The sequence below is a fragment of the Ambystoma mexicanum genome, chromosome 8 (genome assembly GCF_040938575.1).
Source record: "Ambystoma mexicanum isolate Mex_15411 chromosome 8, UKY_AmexF1_1, whole genome shotgun sequence".
Taxonomy (NCBI): domain Eukaryota; kingdom Metazoa; phylum Chordata; class Amphibia; order Caudata; family Ambystomatidae; genus Ambystoma; species Ambystoma mexicanum.
Window position 1 is genome coordinate 557716961 of NC_090929.1, and position 19127 is coordinate 557736087.

The 19127-nt window shown below is 39.0% G+C and overlaps 1 protein-coding gene across 1 annotated transcript; it reads right to left on the bottom strand.

Annotated features, from left to right (window-relative positions):
• Positions 1–1673: 1673 nt before the first annotated feature.
• Positions 1674–13385, bottom strand: LOC138472212 (uncharacterized). The gene is made up of 2 exons (XM_069610262.1): positions 13180–13385; positions 1674–3582 (listed from the first exon to the last, which is right to left on the bottom strand). The coding sequence occupies exon 2, from the start codon at positions 3528–3530 to the stop codon at positions 1740–1742; it is 1791 nt and encodes a 596-aa protein (XP_069466363.1). The 5' UTR covers positions 3531–3582; positions 13180–13385; the 3' UTR covers positions 1674–1739.
• Positions 13386–19127: the final 5742 nt, after the last annotated feature.

The window sequence follows — 19127 nt, forward strand, 5'->3', positions numbered from 1 at the left end:
TAACTTAGCAATAATCACTCTTTGTATTCAGATTTGGCCATGTGCAACAATAATACAATGGACATGCATTATTTCAGCACCCAGACCTGCATATTTGGTATACGTGGTTGGTGGTATTTTGGTGAGCATAATTCCCTTGTTTTATTTGTGGCCCCAATGTCCAGAATCCCTTATCTTCGCTTAGATTTTTCGTGTGATCACTAGAGAGACCTCAGACCTGCATTCTAGGGAAACCACAATTTCCAGGGATAGTGTTGGTGCGCCACCATGGGCAAACTCACTGACTTATTTACGACAGAGAGCTATATGTGGTAGTCTTGTGGTAATTTCCACTACCTTATATACGGTAGGGAGCTATGTTCAGAGAGTCTCTCTTCCCGTTGGCTCATGTACCTCCAACAAGTTATACTACAGTCACTCACAATTATTCATACTGATTCTGACATACACACATCTGTCTTAAAATGACCATTGCACTGTTTAAAAATCTCCCCACATCATTGGCATTGTAATGGTAAATAGAAAATAAACCACCCGTCTGTTTTCAAATATTTTCTGTATTATAAAATTTGCATTTAGACATAATCTCATTCTTTACAGCAATAAAAGGGAACAATCAAAGCATTTTCAATGACACACTGCAATTATAGTGGCGGAGAACAGAACTTAAATTGCAACATTAGCACTTGATTAAGACACGCACGGGACTTTCATTTTTCTACACTGACTGCATACTTTCGTGCACACACACAGCTCCCCCAGTTAGGTAATTACCTTATCTGTTTAGAGGATTCTCTCTGTGAATGTGGCTCTCTTGGCTTAACTCCAACGAAAAGGGACGCTTGCCTTCTCAAGCCGGGGTCATTGCCTGGAATTCTCAGCTTTTTCAGATAGGACAGCCTCTGCCAGTGGAAATGTAATTCTTTCAGCTTTCCCCAGTCTCGACTGCAGCAGGACACCCCCACAGCCAGGTCTTCTCCCCAGTAGTGCAGAAAGATGTCTGCCTGTCTTTTTCCCTGCTACTGCCCACTAAAACTTTCCTCTCAGCCCTCTTTATGACGTGTTCCAATGAAATCCATCATCTCTCATCCTCCTACTTTTAAACAATAGCTTCGCTTATACATTTGCAATTGTTGCAAATCTGACTTCCTTCCTCCTGCAGTTACTGTGCACAACAACACGGATAATCATGCAGAGAAGAGAGGAAAAATCTGCACACTCATTTAACTGGTTTTCAAAATATGCCTAATTCTGCAGTAGAGAACACATTTTATTAGTGAGTTATAATAAAATAAGGTTTTATTAGTCAGGTTAATGGTTAATATGTTAGCTGTTAATTTTCAAATGTGTCTCTAGCAATATAGGCATTTCAGGTGAAAAATAGTGTGCATATTTTTAAATGAACACGTGTGCTTTTAACTGTAAAAATAGCTTTGCATCTTATATGTTAAAATCGTTTTTTGACTGAATAGTCTGTCTTTCCTTGTTAATCTGTTAACCCATATAGCAATGCACCGCACCCTTGTGGTGGTGCTGCAAAAAAAAAAATGCTACTTGTGCAGTAGTGCTGTAATGCTACTTGTGCAGTAGCGCTGTAATGCTAAATATCCTTACATATACCCTCCTTTTGTTTTTAGAACTTGGCTATAATCCAAGCCAATCTCTAAAAACAACTTGTTTTTAGAACTTGGCTATAATCCAAGCCAATCTCCAAAAACAACTTGTTCTTTCTTTTTCTCTTAAAATGCATGTGTATTGGGATATCTTTCTCTTCCTGACGTAGTCAGTAAAATCAGTAACATTTTCATTTTTACTGATATCACAATCAACCATCCACCCATGATTAGCACCAGGATAGCCAAACCCACTATTGAGCGTTCCCCCCAGGTTCCCCAATTAAATCTTTCCACTTCTATTATGCCCAGATTACTAATTGTAATATTGTTTTTTCGCAAATTCATTTTCATAACATGTCTTTCTTTGTGATTCAATAAATATTCCACATCTGGATCTATTGGAAAAGTATCCCTTTGAAAAAAATCGATATTTTCCACTTGGCTTTCCCAAACATCATTTGTTACATGGAACAATGTTAATCCCCCAATTGACACAATTGCATCCTTTGGAACCTGTAAATAAAAAACATTATATTTTACCTGTTTAACCACGTATGTTCCATGGTTTAAATGTACTACCGTCATGTTCTTTAAACAGGTACTGACCAACCATTTACCTCTGACCATCTTAGCCTGTGCCATTTCTTCACTCCCCATATTACTAATAATCACTTCACATCCCTCTGATATACTTGGGTCAGATTTCAATCCACAAATAGCATCTGTGGCATCAGGAACAAACGGTTTACCTGGACACATATAATTTTGTTCTTTAAATGTTACACATGTTTCCAGGTTTGGTATTAAATAAACTTCAGGTTCCCATGACTGAAATGCCACCACTTCTGGAGTCTTAATCTTAATGAATTTGTCCTCTTGCCAAAATCCCACGTTGTGTACCCACTTCGTTTGATAAATAAGTTCAGGGGCTACAAATGGGATGCATAGCAAAAATCCGATCTCTAGTCTTTCCAAGTCCACATATAACGGCATTGCATTCCCCATTTCGAATGCAATTCTTATCTGTATAAGGTCAATTTCCCTCCTGGTCAATCTTTCTATCATTTGCTGAATGATATCCTGCGAAACAAAATACAAGGGAATATGTCCTTGAATCAATTGTGAAACTGCAGTTTGAACTTCTCTCATATAATTCGTTAATAGTCTATCAACAGGACTCATTATGTTCAATATTTCATTTAAAGTTCTGTCATGCTTAAGTATTATTTTAGTCGCCCGTTGCATCACATCCGCTTGTTCATTTAGAATGATTGCAGTTTCATTTATGAATCTTACTTGTTCATCCAGTCCCCCTCTAATTCCATCTAATGTCTTTTGTATTATTTCTAGGTCAATACTCAGTTGTTGTGCTTTAGTACTCAGTGTTCCTACCGAAATAGAATTGGCTGTTGATATTGTAGTACCTATTATTGCCCCAATTATAGACATTACCATTGATATCGCGAGCATCACCGCACCTCTCTTTCCTCTCTTCTTCTTAATGTCTGCTGAATTCACGAATGTTTTTTCCAATTGCATTAATATATCTCTTATTGACTGCTTAGCGTCCTCTTTTCTTATTTCCAGCCACTCTTTAGTCTGTTCAATCTTAATTCCGGTATTGTTCAAATGTTTTTCAATCAAAATCTCAGGATTCAATGGTATGTAGATATTTTGGAAAATCATCCTTCTATCACTCATGATGAATCCTGGTGCTTCTTCTACCGCGATACCAGATGCTGGTCCAGGTTCAATGACAACCTGTGCTTCTGAATTCTTGAAGATCCCTCCAAATATCACTATCGTTAAACATGTCATCGGTATCATCTTCAATGCTGATCGCTTTGTAGCCTTGGTCTTCACCCCTCTTTGGGGCTTTCCCGGAATCCGTCCTCGAGGTCTCCAGGACTCCATCGTCTCCCGTGGCCTCTGGTCCCGGAACCTCCGATCAAATAATGTTAATCGTCTAAATCAAAATAGAAAATAAACAGATTAAGTACATAGCACAATACTAACTTCATCCTTTTGCCAAAAATAAAACATGCTTGGTAAAAATACTTCGTTTTTTTTTTTTTTTCTGAAATTAAACACAAGTTAAAAGAAAACAAACACATATAAAACAGCATTCAATATTTAATACACTTTCTCTCTGCACACCAACCACGAGCTTCCGTTATATGTGCATTTATTTATTTATTTATTTATTTATTTATTTATTTATTTATTTATATTATATATTTTCACATATATTACAGTGCTTATGTGCCATCCTAACAATCAACTTTTTTTTAACTTCTTTGTCACTGCCTCCTGATCACACCCATTTATTTTCTCAAGGGACTCTATCCGTTTCCACATGCTCAAGCTGCCTGATCTCATGTCTGGGATGGCATGGTTTGATTTGATTTACATGGACAAACTGCTCTATTGCTGTTTCACCTTCATTTTTCAAAATTTTATACACTACAGGAGAGACTTTATCTATAATTCGAAATGGCCCCTGCCAGGCTGCCAGAAATTTAGAATTTTTCTGTTTACTTTTTCCAAAATGAAACTTGTACACCTGATCCCCTACATTGTATTCCTTTACTGATGTCTTTTTGTCATAATATGACTTAGCACTGTCAGCAGCTCTTTCCAGATTTCTCTGCACAAAAGCAAATGCATGTTGCAAATGCCTCCTCAGTTCATCAATATATTCATGAACTGTGGATGCACTCACTAGAGTTTGCTCATGTGTTCTGTATAGTAGGTGTTGTGGTAACACCATTTTCCTACCTGTTAAGACCTCATGGGGGCTAACACCTGTTGCTTTGGCAGGAGTCGACCTGATTGCCATCAAAACCAATGGTAAACGCAAATCCCAGCTGGAACCTGCTTCTGCCACAAATTTCTTTAAAATGTCCACAACAGACCTATTGCTTCTTTCAACTGTACCTGAAGACGCCGCCCGATATGCGATATGTAGTTTCCTTTTTACACCTAGTATTTGCCATACCTTACTCATTAGAGTACTTGTGAAATGACTTCCTCTGTCTGACTCAATTCTTTGTGGCAACCCAAACCTTGAGAACACATGGTTCACCAGCAATGTGGCTGCTGTTTGCGCACTACAATCTGGTGCGGGAATGCACTCAATCCATTTTGACATCAAACATACCACACTCAAAATATAGCGGTGTCCCCTGCTCGACCTTTTTAAAGGACCTACATAGTCTATTTGCAAATCTGACCATGGGAGAGTTAGGCCTCTTTTCATCAATGGTGCTCTATGCATTGGTGAAGCAGGTTTAAATTGGGCGCATACTAGACATCCTCTAGTATATAATTCCACATCTTGGGACATATGTGGCCAGTAAGCATAATCTTTTAGTATTTCTAATGTCTTTTGTGAACCTCTATGGCCTGCAGTTATGGCATCGTGTGCATGGTGTAGCATTAGTCCTCTGAATGAAAGGGGTACTACCCACTGTATTTGCCCTGTTATGGACTCTCTAATCATGAGCCCATCCTGTAATCTAATTCGTGTTTTGTTCTTTAATAACACCCTCAACTCTTCTTTTCCCATACAATCATTTTCTGTTAAAGGATTTTTTTCAGGATCTATCAAATGATTATAATAGATTCCCAAAATTTGATCATTCTTTTGTGCCTCAATCAAATCTTGGTCTGGCGTGTCATGACTCCACTGCACCACCGGTTGATCTACCTCCTTTGGTGCTTTAGAACGTGTGACTGCATCAATTTGTATTTCACCCATTAAATAATCAATAGGTAGCAATTCTCCCATCACAGCCCCAATCTTAGCCAGATGGTCTGCCTTATCATTTCCCTCCTTATCCTCTCCTGGTGTTTTTAAATGCCCACGAATTTTTCTCCAGTATATTGTTAAATTATTTTCTGACACCAATTTGTCTATGGCTTGTATCATTTTTCCATGTTTAAGTGGCTTTTTGTTGTATGTAACCATGCCTCTTGCTTTCCAACCAGGCAAATACTCCACAAAGCTATTCCGTGCATAGTCAGAATCAGTCACCAGGACAATTTCACTGAACTTTTTATCAACTGCAGTAGCAATTGCTTTATAGATGGCTGCCAATTCCGCTACCTGACTGCTCCTATCTCCAATCCTCATCCCTATACTAGGAACGCCTTCACATTTCAACCAGACATTTCCTATTCCTGCCACTAATTGTTTATTACTGTCATTTTCAATGTGAAAAGCACAACCATCCACATATACAGTTGGCAAATCCTTGCATGTTTTTTCATCAAAAGCTTTGTGTGGTGATTGTTCAAACTCCTGCAAACTAGCTTCCACATCCATTTCATTTGTTATTTGTTCAGCTGCACAGTCATGTAAGTCAGCTAACCCTTGAGCAATTGGGCTCTTTTTATTTTGTCCATATCTTACTTCTACGGGAAAACCTTGTAATGCCAGCGTCCATGAAGTGATTCTGGATTGCGCTAGATTGCCTGATCTAATTCTTTTACTCTCTAAAAATTGCAAAGGTTGATGATTTGTTTCAATAATCACCTTTTCTCCCTGAACAATGGGGCGGAAATGTTGTAGCGCCCACACAGTGGTTAATAGGGCCTTTTCGCATTCATTAAATTTCATTTCAACTTGGGAAAATGCCTTACTTGCATATGCAATGGTTTTGTGATTCAAATCGTGTTTTTGTGATAACACTGCTGACATACAATGTTCAGAAAAGCCTATTTCTATAAAGAAATCCCTGTCCTTTATGGGGTATGCTAAACATGGTGCCTTTACAAGACATTCCTTCAATCTAGCCACTGCATCAGACTGCTCTCTTCCCCATTTCCAGGGAGTATTTAGTTTAAGCAGTTTAGTCAATGGTTGAGTGATTTCTGCATAATTCTCAATGAACTTTCTGTTATAGCCTGTCATCCCTAATAAACTTTTTACTCCTTTCACATTTTTAGGATCTTTTAATCTTTGTATGGCCTCTATTTTCTTCCTTTGTGGATTTAGCCCATGTTCAGTCACTTCATGCCCTAGAAAGTTCACTTTTTTCTTGCACCATTGTGCTTTTTGCAAAGATACTTTGGCGCCTGCTTTCTGCAATTGGCCAAGCACATGTCTTATTTCATCAAAATGGCTTTTAAGGTTTTCATTTTTTATCAAGACATCATCCACATAAACTATTGTCCCTCTTTCCGCTGCATCCGGCATGGCCTTTCTCAAAAATATGCCAAATTCACTCCCACTATTGATGTACCCGAACGGAGCTCTAAGCCAGGCATATTGAGTCCTGTCAAATGTAAAGGAAAATAGGTGTTGTATCTCCTCTGCCAATGGCACACACCAATATCCAGATGTGAGATCTAACGTGGTAAATACATTTGAACCATGTATCTGAGCTAGGCCCTGATCAATGAATGGTAGTGGCCATCTAGATACTGGTACTCTTTTATTTAACTCTCTTAAGTCTGCACACAGCCGCCATTGACCATTTGGCTTTAACACACCTAAAATAGGCGTATTGGATGTGCTATGAATGGGCCTAATTATTCCCCGTGATTCCAAATTTTTAATAATCTCTGCCAATGATTCTAAACATGCCAGCGGTAGTCTATACTGGCGTACAAACACTGGATTTCTGCTACAACCTTCTGGTAGTGTGGCCACATGTAAATCAGTTAAACCACAATCATAAGCATCTTTTGCAAATACATCCTTAAACTCCATAAATATTTCCCTCAGATTGCGTCGATCCTCATCGCTGTTACATGCATCCGCTAAGGAGATCTGCTCTTCTACCATTCTGGAAAATTCTGGAAACTCTTCTGGTAAAGGAATCTCAGCGCTTTCCTCTAACTGTGTGGCTGTGTCTTTTTGTAGAGCTGCCACTTTCAAATATTTTGGCAGATCAGCTTCCACTTCAATGGGCTGATTTCCTGTTTCATTTTCATTTAAATTAAATATTATGCAATCCTCTTGATGGCAGCACACTGTCTCATTTGCATCATAAGGATACACAGAATGAATTTTAAATATTCCTTTGGGCTGAGAGTCCAGGTGTTCTGGTAACTCGCCCCTGGCATCTACATATTTTTCAGGAATATTCCCAATCACCATGTTATTTAAATCTGCCGTATAATGTGATTTTTGTATGGCCATTCCTAATGGGGAGTTTTCCTCTAAATGAACGTCCTGACAACCTTTATTATTTACCATGATTTTTACAGATCCCTCACCAATGTCTACCAATGGAATGTATTCATAATCCAGGCCTTGCTGTTTTATGGATTCATTCAGGCATACAAATGCATCAGAGCCTTTCATCTGCTGTCCATTTTTGCATTTCAGTGTTATTGCAAACTGTTTTGTAAATGCAGGAACAATAGTATTTTTCCTCATCTGTAATTCGACTGCATAAGGAACTAGTTGTGCACAATGATAAGCCCTTCTTTTGTCTCCAAATTCAGGCGCCGGCCCACCTAGGCGTGACCATATTTTTTGATTAAGGAAATCTAACACCATACACATTCTGTGCATGATGTCATTGCCCATGTAAAATTCATTTTGTGCTCCACTCACTATCCATACATTATGGTAAATTGCTTTCTGCCCAATGCTAATTTTAAGCATGCATCTGCCTGTAATTCGGTTTTCAAAGTCTGGACTGTCCAACCCAGAAACATATTGGTTTTTAATCCTAAATTTTGGGATTTCTTCCCTCTCCATAATTTTTTGCAACAATTTCTCATTAATGAAACTCCTTTCATGTTCAAGCGCTAAAGTGGCTTTTATTGTTTTAAGATAATCATTTATACCAGCGTGAACCCATGGTTGCTCATCTTCCATGTGTATCTCTGCCAGAGTGGTAATGTGTTTTTCTGAATCTGTTTTAGGAACAATATTCTGTTTGCATGTATTCTCTTTTAAATAGAAACGTAATGTGTGTTCGTCTATGGCAGTCTGCCAATCTTTCCTTGGGTCCAAGTATATTTGTACAGGTAGTTTTTCATTGTCGCTCTGATCTTTGTCTTGACACCTTAATATAACAGTGACACTAGGTATGCAGCTATTCTGGAGATATACCTCCACAGCATCATTTGTTTTGGCAATGGTGTGACATTCTTTTATATTGCTGTTTTGTGATTTTAGTTTCTTAGGCCTCAATGGTTTTTTGGTTAAGGACCACAGCACTCCATTCACCCCATCTATGAGAGGAGACAATCTTTTCAGGCAATCTGTCCCCATCAGAAATGGAATTTCACAAATAGATGTGATCAATACCTCTTGTTTCATTCTGTGCTTTCCTATTTTTATGTCAACCTCAGTTACACCTATGATGGGCACCTCCTCCCCATTAAAGTTATGCACTGGGCCTTGATTTGCCTTCACTGTGATCTGACTCTGTGGAGGCCTCCCTTCATTGATACTCTTTACCAGCTCCTTGGACATAATTGTGGCCTGTGCGCCAGTGTCAATCATAGCAAAGGTGTGGCATTTTTCTTCTACAGTGATGGGTGCATAATATCTGTCCTCAACTTCCTCTAATACACATAAGAAATGTGAATTCTTACTGATTTCAGGGCTCACCTTTCTCAGGTCTTTTTCACTTTTGGCTAAGCACATTGGTAAATGAAAAGACATTTTTCCCTCCTTTTTACCCATTTCTGTGCGAGATATTTTATTCATTTCTCCATGTTCAGAGGTTTTTTGGAGTGTGGCCACCGTTCGCCCATCCATCTGGGTAACATCAGAGACCACATTACAACCTTCCAACTGAACATGTGTCACAACATCATTCAGCAATTTGTCATTTTTTAATTCTGTGCATTTGTGATCATTTAGTGTAATACCAGCCCTTTCAGCCTTTTCAAAAATATGTGGCTCAAAGAATTTTTCAGGTGATTGACTTGTACCCTCCTTGTGAGTATTTCCTTTTTCTGTCTGTGTTTGGTAATTGTTTTGCTTGCCCAGGGAAGGAGCTATGGCATCCCCACTTACTCCCTGTTCACTGGTATTCCCCATGCATGAGTCATTTTTCTTAAATCTGTCCCTTTGTTCTTTTGGAATTCCTAATGTTTCTTTTTCATTTGTGCAAATCTTTACTGTTTTATTTAGCTCTAAGTTAAACCGTACCTCTTTTTTAGAAGTATTTGCACTTTCCGTCACAATTTCATTTACTGGTACTTTCATTTTTAATCCATTAGACATCTCAGAGTCGTTATGCAAAATTATATCAGAGCAATCTGTCATTTTGGCACTGCAGTTATCATGAGTACTTAGTCACTTTTCGGAAGCCCCCCGGTCATTGCTATGGCCATCAGCCCCCCTCTTTGGAAGGTTGTTTTTGCGCTGTATAGAGCTTTCCTATTTGCTCAGCTAACATTTTCACTTGGGCCTCAAGGCATTGGAACCTTTCCACCTCTCTAGGATCCTCTTTCTGTGGCCTAGGTCGATATTGGTTGTTTTCCCCCTGATTGGATCTATTCTGATACCTCTCAGGTGATTGATACCGGTTGGGATGGTTTCTGAACTCTTGATTCATTTGTGGAGGGGAGCGGGTTGCACCCATCCTTTGATTATAGTCCCCTGGTGGGGAATCATTGTACTGGCGTGGACTGTAGTTCACGTTTTGCTTCATGTCCTGTCTCTCAGATTGTGGGTACTGGCCCCTATATTGATTTCCATTATCAGTAAATCGATCCACATATCGGGGCCTATCCTGATTACCATATATCATGGTGCTGGGATCAAATCTGCTCTGTGTCCCCAATGACTGGTAGGGACCATCATTTCTTTGATCTTGATTTTGTCTCTGGTTATTGTTCATACCTGCCATATCAGACCGGTATCTTACCCGGGGTCTATCTCCTAAATATCTAGGGCTGATGTAGCTCTCTCTATTACTAGGATCATGTGATTGGAACATTGGTACAGTAAATGGCGATCTTTGTTGATTACCCCTTTGTTCAAGTGTCACATTATTTTTACCTTGGCTTTGAGCAGACTCAAGGGACATTTTGGCTGACCTGATTTCCATTACTGTGGCTGAGGGTTCTTTAGATTTAGGCCTAGTATCTTTCATTTTATCACTTTCTCTACCCTGACAATAGAGTACCTCATATAGCTTGGTGCTTTGATGTACAATCCATTCAAGGGACTTGTCACGGTCAAATTCACGGACCAATTGGGATATGATGTCTTTCTGTAGCCCATAGAAGTATGCGGTTTTAAACTCATTGGAATTTGAGTCAAAAGATACATCAAAGCGAGAGAATGCTCTTTTTAAGTCTTGTAAAAATTGGCGAGGTGATGTATTAGGTCCAGCAGTAATAGTGTACGCAACTTTCTTTGCCTCCTGCAATGACTGAAAAGGAGAAAAATGACGCCTAATTTCTTTTTCAAACTCCAGCCATGTCATATTCTGCTGTTCATTTAATCCCCTTATGATGCTGGCCGTCGGGGCATCTAAAGTTAAATGAAAATATTGTCTGTACTGTTCCTTAGGTATCTGGAGCGCTTTAAAAATGTCATGCACCGCTTCTAAGTGATCCTCAATGCAGCATTCACCTCCCTTTTTAAATGGTTTGATCAGGGCTTTAATGGATTTCATTATTTTTATGGGGCTACTTGTTGCAATGCATGGAATTGCACTATTTTGTGATTCAATCCTGTTTTCAGGTGTATGAGATTGGTGGCTGCCCCCAATGGGAGTATCAAATCCCCCAAGGGCACTGCAACCAAGTTCAGTCACCGGCCCAGTCACTGGGGCACTAGCTCTTTGGGCAGAGCTAGAATTCACCTCCACTCCATTGAATGTGGTACCCTGCCGCCTCTCCTGGGACCTGGGAATGCACATTTGCTGTTCTAAGTCCTTACACTTTTTAAGGAGTCTGTTGGCTTCATCATGCAAATAATTATTTTCATCACTCATTTTATTAATTGCCTCCTGCATATCGCACATTTGCATTTGGCATTCATTGAACTCTTTACTTCTCTTGTCTCTTTCTTGGATCATTTTAATCATTTCTTGTTCTACACTCTGGAGATCACCTTCTTTTTCGCAATGTTCTTTTTGTAAAATCTGCATTTCTGAAACAACCTCATCTTTATCCTGCCTAATGTGATCCACTAAGGCTTTTAAGTGTGTCAATTCTTGCTCACTATCTTCAAATTGTTTCTTGCTTTTGGATAACTGAGTATCAAAGTCTCTGCATTTTAATTGCATGTCTTTTTGGCATACATCCAATTCTGCTCTCAACATTTCCTGATTTTTACTTGCCCCATCTAATTCAGTCTTTAACCTGTTAATTAGCTGAGTATCATTCTCTTGCATTCGCAGTGACTTGTTTAAAATAAACCATATTTTGCCGCATAGCCGTATTAAACAGTCTTTCTCTGCACTTTTATCGGCTGCATTCAATAATCTTGTAAGGCAGACCTGAATTATGCTGCCTTCTGCAAAAATATTGTCTAGTTTTTCTTTCTGCACCTCACCCTGAATGCGGTTACTCCATTCTAAGGTACTGTTCGAAGACCAATTCCCATGTGCAAATAACTTTGCCTCTAAATATTGCACTAGATCTGAGAATGTGGTTTCCCTTTGTGACATTCTGAAATTCGTTTTTAGTGGCACACTGCTATTATAAAATGGGTTCCCTTTAATGTGCAAATGGCAGTGTGAGACACGCTTGCCACGCCCAGTAGGTACTCTATGATCACTTTCCCGGCCAACGCACCATAAATATGTAGGGTATTTTGTGGAGATTTGGGGCCTGACGGTATTTTATTACCGCTGAGAAATAACTTAGCAATAATCACTCTTTGTATTCAGATTTGGCCATGTGCAACAATAATACAATGGACATGCATTATTTCAGCACCCAGACCTGCATATTTGGTATACGTGGTTGGTGGTATTTTGGTGAGCATAATTCCCTTGTTTTATTTGTGGCCCCAATGTCCAGAATCCCTTATCTTCGCTTAGATTTTTCGTGTGATCACTAGAGAGACCTCAGACCTGCATTCTAGGGAAACCACAATTTCCAGGGATAGTGTTGGTGCGCCACCATGGGCAAACTCACTGACTTATTTACGACAGAGAGCTATATGTGGTAGTCTTGTGGTAATTTCCACTACCTTATATACGGTAGGGAGCTATGTTCAGAGAGTCTCTCTTCCCGTTGGCTCATGTACCTCCAACAAGTTATACTACAGTCACTCACAATTATTCATACTGATTCTGACATACACACATCTGTCTTAAAATGACCATTGCACTGTTTAAAAATCTCCCCACATCATTGGCATTGTAATGGTAAATAGAAAATAAACCACCCGTCTGTTTTCAAATATTTTCTGTATTATAAAATTTGCATTTAGACATAATCTCATTCTTTACAGCAATAAAAGGGAACAATCAAAGCATTTTCAATGACACACTGCAATTATAGTGGCGGAGAACAGAACTTAAATTGCAACATTAGCACTTGATTAAGACACGCACGGGACTTTCATTTTTCTACACTGACTGCATACTTTCGTGCACACACACAGCTCCCCCAGTTAGGTAATTACCTTATCTGTTTAGAGGATTCTCTCTGTGAATGTGGCTCTCTTGGCTTAACTCCAACGAAAAGGGACGCTTGCCTTCTCAAGCCGGGGTCATTGCCTGGAATTCTCAGCTTTTTCAGATAGGACAGCCTCTGCCAGTGGAAATGTAATTCTTTCAGCTTTCCCCAGTCTCGACTGCAGCAGGACACCCCCACAGCCAGGTCTTCTCCCCAGTAGTGCAGAAAGATGTCTGCCTGTCTTTTTCCCTGCTACTGCCCACTAAAACTTTCCTCTCAGCCCTCTTTATGATGTGTTCCAATGAAATCCATCATCTCTCATCCTCCTACTTTTAAACAATAGCTTCGCTTATACATTTGCAATTGTTGCAAATCTGACTTCCTTCCTCCTGCAGTTACTGTGCACAACAACACGGATAATCATGCAGAGAAGAGAGGAAAAATCTGCACACTCATTTAACTGGTTTTCAAAATATGCCTAATTCTGCAGTAGAGAACACATTTTATTAGTGAGTTATAATAAAATAAGGTTTTATTAGTCAGGTTAATGGTTAATATGTTAGCTGTTAATTTTCAAATGTGTCTCTAGCAATATAGGCATTTCAGGTGAAAAATAGTGTGCATATTTTTAAATGAACACGTGTGCTTTTAACTGTAAAAATAGCTTTGCATCTTATATGTTAAAATCGTTTTTTGACTGAATAGTCTGTCTTTCCTTGTTAATCTGTTAACCCATATAGCAATGCACCGCACCCTTGTGGTGGTGCTGCAAAAAAAAAAATGCTACTTGTGCAGTAGTGCTGTAATGCTACTTGTGCAGTAGCGCTGTAATGCTTTGTGGAGATTTGGGGCCTGACGGTATTTTATTACCGCTGAGAAATAACTTAGCAATAATCACTCTTTGTATTCAGATTTGGCCATGTGCAACAATAATACAATGGACATGCATTATTTCAGCACCCAGACCTGCATATTTGGTATACGTGGTTGGTGGTATTTTGGTGAGCATAATTCCCTTGTTTTATTTGTGGCCCCAATGTCCAGAATCCCTTATCTTCGCTTAGATTTTTCGTGTGATCACTAGAGAGACCTCAGACCTGCATTCTAGGGAAACCACAATTTCCAGGGATAGTGTTGGTGCGCCACCATGGGCAAACTCACTGACTTATTTACGACAGAGAGCTATATGTGGTAGTCTTGTGGTAATTTCCACTACCTTATATACGGTAGGGAGCTATGTTCAGAGAGTCTCTCTTCCCGTTGGCTCATGTACCTCCAACAAGTTATACTACAGTCACTCACAATTATTCATACTGATTCTGACATACACACATCTGTCTTAAAATGACCATTGCACTGTTTAAAAATCTCCCCACATCATTGGCATTGTAATGGTAAATAGAAAATAAACCACCCGTCTGTTTTCAAATATTTTCTGTATTATAAAATTTGCATTTAGACATAATCTCATTCTTTACAGCAATAAAAGGGAACAATCAAAGCATTTTCAATGACACACTGCAATTATAGTGGCGGAGAACAGAACTTAAATTGCAACATTAGCACTTGATTAAGACACGCACGGGACTTTCATTTTTCTACACTGACTGCATACTTTCGTGCACACACACAGCTCCCCCAGTTAGGTAATTACCTTATCTGTTTAGAGGATTCTCTCTGTGTATGTGGCTCTCTTGGCTTAACTCCAACGAAAAGGGACGCTTGCCTTCTCAAGCCGGGGTCATTGCCTGGAATTCTCAGCTTTTTCAGATAGGACAGCCTCTGCCAGTGGAAATGTAATTCTTTCAGCTTTCCCCAGTCTCGACTGCAGCAGGACACCCCCACAGCCAGGTCTTCTCCCCAGTAGTGCAGAAAGATGTCTGCCTGTCTTTTTCCCTGCTACTGCCCACTAAAACTTTCCTCTCAGCCCTCTTTATGACGTGTTCCAATGAAATCCATCATCTCTCATCCTCCTACTTTTAAACAATAGCTTCGCTTATACATTTGCAATTGTTGCAAATCTGACTTCCTTCCTCCTGCAGTTACTGTGCACAACAACACGGATAATCAGGCAGAGAAGAGAGGAAAAATCTGCACACTCATTTAACTGGTTTTCAAAATATGCCTAATTCTGCAGTAGAGAACACATTTTATTAGTGAGTTATATTAAAATAAGGTTTTATTAGTCAGGTTAATGGTTAATATGTTAGCTGTTAATTTTCAAATGTGTCTCTAGCAATATAGGCATTTCAGGTGAAAAATAGTGTGCATTTTTAAATGAACACGTGTGCTTTTAACTGTAAAAATAGCTTTGCATCTTATATGTTAAAATCGTTTTTTGACTGAATAGTCTGTCTTTCCTTGTTAATCTGCTAACCCATATAGCAATGCACCGCACCCTTGTGGTGGTGCTGCAAAAAAAAATGCTACTTGTGCAGTAGTGCTGTAATGCTACTTGTGCAGTAGTGCTGTACTCTGTGCTGTAACATGCCAAATATCCTTACATATACCCCCCTTTTGTTTTTAGAACTTGGCTATAATCCAAGCCAATTCCTAAAAACAACTTGTTCTATTTTTTTTTTTTACAATATAGCAATCCAACAAAATGAATATTCATGTGCATCAATGAAAATTTGCAATTAACATTTCATCTGAGTCCATCAGTTCATAAAATGTTCCACATTTGCCTTCTCAGTGGAAGTGGCATTACTTTAAGTTTAAATTTTCCAAGTCAATTAAAAACAATGAAATAAAACAACTAACTAAAACAAATAAGTAATATAACAAGTTAAAATAAATAATTAAAATAATAAATACGTGGAACTTCATATGCCGGAACTTTTGCTTTGTCTCTTTTGGTATGTCCCGGCCAGCGATGTTATTCGGTTCATTCGAGTACTCTTTCATCTTGGCAATCTTGAATCCACAGTAGTCATCTCTTTTGGCATTCCGGTTATTTTGTCTTCACCTCCACCTGGAGGCAGGCATCTTTTGGTCTTCATCCAGGGGACTCCAGGACTCCATCGTCTCCCGTGGCCTCTGATCCCGGAACCTCCGATCAAATAATGTTAATCGTCTAAATCAAAATAGAAAATAAACAGATTAAGTACATAGCACAATACTAACTTCATCCTTTTGCCAAAAATAAAACATGCTTGGTAAAAATACTTCGTTTTTTTTTTTTTCTTTTTTCTGAAATTAAACACAAGTTAAAAGAAAACAAACACATATAAAACAGCATTCAATATTTAATACACTTTCTCTCTGCACACCAACCACGAGCTTCCGTTATATGTGCATTTATTTATTTATTTATTTATTTATTTATTTATTTATATTATATATTTTCACATATATTACAGTGTTTATGTGCCATCATTACAATCAACCTTTTTTTAACTTCTTTGTCACTGCCTCCTGATCACACCCATTTATTTTCTCAAGGGACTCTATCCGTTTCCACATGCTCAAGCTGCCTGATCTCATGTCTGGGATGGCATGGTTTGATTTGATTTACATGGACAAACTGCTCTATTGCTGTTTCACCTTCATTTTTCAAAATTTTATACACTACAGGAGAGACTTTATCTATAATTCGAAATGGCCCCTGCCAGGCTGCCAGAAATTTAGAATTTTTCTGTTTACTTTTTCCAAAATGAAACTTGTACACCTGATCCCCTACATTGTATTCCTTTACTGATGTCTTTTTGTCATAATATGACTTAGCACTGTCAGCAGCTCTTTCCAGATTTCTCTGCACAAAAGCAAATGCATGTTGCAAATGCCTCCTCAGTTCATCAATATATTCATGAACTGTGGATGCACTCACTAGAGTTTGCTCATGTGTTCTGTATAGTAGGTGTTGTGGTAACACCATTTTCCTACCTGTTAAGACCTCATGGGGGCTAACACCTGTTGCTTTGGCAGGAGTCGACCTGATTGCCATCAAAACCAATGGTAAACGCAAATCCCAGCTGGAACCTGCTTCTGCCACAAATTTCTTTAAAATGTCCACAACAGACCTATTGCTTCTTTCAACTGTACCTGAAGACGCCGCCCGATATGCGATATGTAGTTTCCTTTTCACACCTAGTATTTGCCATACCTTACTCATTAGATTACTTGTGAAATGACTTCCTCTGTCTGACTCAATTCTTTGTGGCAACCCAAACCTTGAGAACACATGGTTCACCAGCAATGTGGCTGCTGTTTGCGCACTACAATCTGGTGCAGGAATGCACTCAATCCACTTTGACATCAAACATACCACACTCAAAATATAACGGTGTCCCCTGCTCGACCTTTTTAAAGGACCTACATAGTCTATTTGCAAATCTGACCATGGGAGAGTTAGGCCTCTTTTCATCAATGGTGCTCTATGCATTGGTGAAGCAGGTTTAAATTGGGCGCATACTAGACATCCTCTAGTATATAATTCCACATCTTGGGACATATGTGGCCAGTAAGCATAATCTTTTAGTATTTCTAATGTCTTTTGTGAACCTCTATGGCCTGCAGTTATGGCATCGTGTGCATGGTGTAGCATTAGTCCTCTGAATGAAAGGGGTACTACCCACTGTATTTGCCCTGTTATGGACTCTCTAATCATGAGCCCATCCTGTAATCTAATTCGTGTTTTGTTCTTTAATAACACCCTCAACTCTTCTTTTCCCATACAATCATTTTCTGTTAAAGGATTTTGTTCAGGATCTATCAAATGATTATAATAGATTCCCAAAATTTGATCATTCTTTTGTGCCTCAATCAAATCTTGGTCTGGCGTGTCATGACTCCACTGCACCACCGGTTGATCTACCTCCTTTGGTGCTTTAGAACGTGTGACTGCATCAATTTGTATTTCACCCATTAAATAATCAATAGGTAGCAATTCTCCCATCACAGCCCCAATCTTAGCCAGATGGTCTGCCTTATCATTTCCCTCCTTATCCTCTCCTGGTGTTTTTAAATGCCCACGAATTTTTCTCCAGTATATTGTTAAATTATTTTCTGACACCAATTTGTCTATGGCTTGTATCATTTTTCCATGTTTAAGTGGCTTTTTGTTGTATGTAACCATGCCTCTTGCTTTCCAACCAGGCAAATACTCCACAAAGCTATTCCGTGCATAGTCAGAATCAGTCACCAGGACAATTTCACTGAACTTTTTATCAACTGCAGTAGCAATTGCTTTATAGATGGCTGCCAATTCCGCTACCTGACTGCTCCTATCTCCAATCCTCATCCCTATACTAGGAACGCCTTCACATTTCAACCAGACATTTCCTATTCCTGCCACTAATTGTTTATTACTGTCATTTTCAATGTGAAAAGCACAACCATCCACATATACAGTTGGCAAATCCTTGCATGTTTTTTCATCAAAAGCTTTGTGTGGTGATTGTTCAAACTCCTGCAAACTAGCTTCCACATCCATTTCATTTGTTATTTGTTCAGCCGCACAGTCATGTAAGTCAGCTAACCCTTGAGCAATTGGGCTCTTTTTATTTTGTCCATATCTTACTTCTACGGGAAAACCTTGTAATGCCAGCGTCCATGAAGTGATTCTGGATTGCGCTAGATTGCCTGATCTAATTCTTTTACTCTCTAAAAATTGCAAAGGTTGATGATTTGTTTCAATAATCACCTTTTCTCCCTGAACAATGGGGCGGAAATGTTGTAGCGCCCACACAGTGGTTAATAGGGCCTTTTCGCATTCATTAAATTTCATTTCAACTTGGGAAAATGCCTTACTTGCATATGCAATGGTTTTGTGATTCAAATCGTGTTTTTGTGATAACACTGCTGACATACAATGTTCAGAAAAGCCTATTTCTATAAAGAAATCCCTGTCCTTTATGGGGTATGCTAAACATGGTGCCTTTACAAGACATTCCTTCAATCTAGCCACTGCATCAGATTGCTCTCTCTCCCATCTCCAGGGAGTATTTAGTTTAA